Raw genomic sequence first — 1,474 nt, 5'->3', positions numbered from 1 at the left:
TCGATTGTCACAATATAAGTGCAATTAACAACAAAGGGCATGGCCGCTGCAAAAATGTATTTCGGTTCTATAATTAATATACAAGGCCGAGTAAGCAATTTTATTTACAATCTGATTTAGTGGCATTTACAACTTATATGCACAAGCAACTTATATTTAAAAGGGATTTAAAATTTGGAGTACTTAGCACATTTGAATAAGCAGTACATTAGCTTATGGCGCTTTAGCAAAGTCTCCAGTTTTGGTAATAAGATAAAAGTCGACTAAGTGATCAGAAAAATTCAGTAGACAAGGGGGCGTCCATAAATCATGTGACCACTTTAGGGGGAGGGGGGGGTTAGGTAAATGATCACTATCGATCACGTAGGGGGGGGGGGGTGTTTCGTATTATCACGTGATTTGCTTTAATCTCAATAATAACCACATTTCCCTTTCTATTAAATATTTTGCATATGGCAATCATATCAGCTGACTGAGAGCGTAGTCGATAAATATGTATATATGTATTTATGTAAAAAGTTTCAAAATATAACCGAAAACTTGCAAGTCGTGTCGCGTAGAACCCATTCCAATTTTTATTCAAACTCTTCCTATGATTTAAGTTCAAAAAGTTATGGTGAAATGAATTCCAATCTTCACTTGCAGCTATTTCGTGCATATGTTGCACGACATACAAATAAAACAAAAGCAGCGTGCCAGGAAAGTACAAACATCTTCTGGAGAGATGCTAAAAAAACTTGTACAGACAAAACTGATTTCGAAAGCATTGTTTTAAATAAAATTAAAGAGCTAAAGCAGTCAACGACAAAAGTTAAGATCACCAATATTGCCCAGTACTTCCAACACCCCAATGAAAAGGTGATGACAGATTTTAGTTTATTAAAAGTTTGTAATAGTAATGCATTATTGTATTATGCATTTCAGAACAATGATAAAGAAACGCCTCAACTGAACGATAGTTCTACCCCCGCAATTGAACCCGACTACAGCCAGAGTGAAACCGCAGACGTAGTTCAAAATAGCAAGGACTCTGAAGAGTTTACTACGCCAATTTGTCGTAATACCCCAGCGCAGGACGTTCTGCGGAATCAAATTTCTTTACTGAAAGCTGAATACAATGTGGCATTGCTCCGTGGAAAATCAAACGAAATTTCTAAAATCAAAAAACGTATTGAGTCTTGTAAAAAACATCTCCGAAGAAAAAAGCTTCACGCTATTCACTCCAAAAAGCATAGGTTAACTCTTAAATCGAAACTAGCAGAAATAAGTGCAAATAATGTCGACGCAGCCAATGTAACACATAGTACTCCAGGCCGTCCTCGTATTGAATGTAAGCAGCCTGAGTTACTCAAAACAATTGTCGACATAGCCATGTTTGGTGCTTCTGCCAACGAACGTCGGCGAAGTGAAATTGTACGGAGTTGTCTAACCTTAAGCGACCTTCATGAAAAATTGTTACATCTCGGTTACCAAA

The 1,474-nt window shown here is 37.0% G+C and overlaps 1 protein-coding gene across 1 annotated transcript; it reads left to right on the top strand.

The window, feature by feature from the left end:
- Positions 1 to 378: 378 nt before the first annotated feature.
- On the top strand, positions 379 to 1,465 carry LOC118753414 (the record flags this gene model as incomplete). Its single annotated transcript, XM_036488286.1, has 2 exons — positions 379 to 858; positions 925 to 1,465. Coding segments are annotated over exons 1-2 (898 nt in total), but the record flags the coding sequence as incomplete, so codon positions are not given.
- Positions 1,466 to 1,474: the final 9 nt, after the last annotated feature.

The sequence above is a fragment of the Rhagoletis pomonella genome, unplaced genomic scaffold (assembly GCF_013731165.1).
Source record: "Rhagoletis pomonella isolate Grant_MI unplaced genomic scaffold, Rhpom_1.0 Rhpom_scaffold_02427, whole genome shotgun sequence".
Lineage (NCBI taxonomy): Eukaryota > Metazoa > Arthropoda > Insecta > Diptera > Tephritidae > Rhagoletis > Rhagoletis pomonella.
Note: the sequence above shows the minus strand (reverse complement) of the source record. Positions and strands in the feature narration are given on the sequence as shown.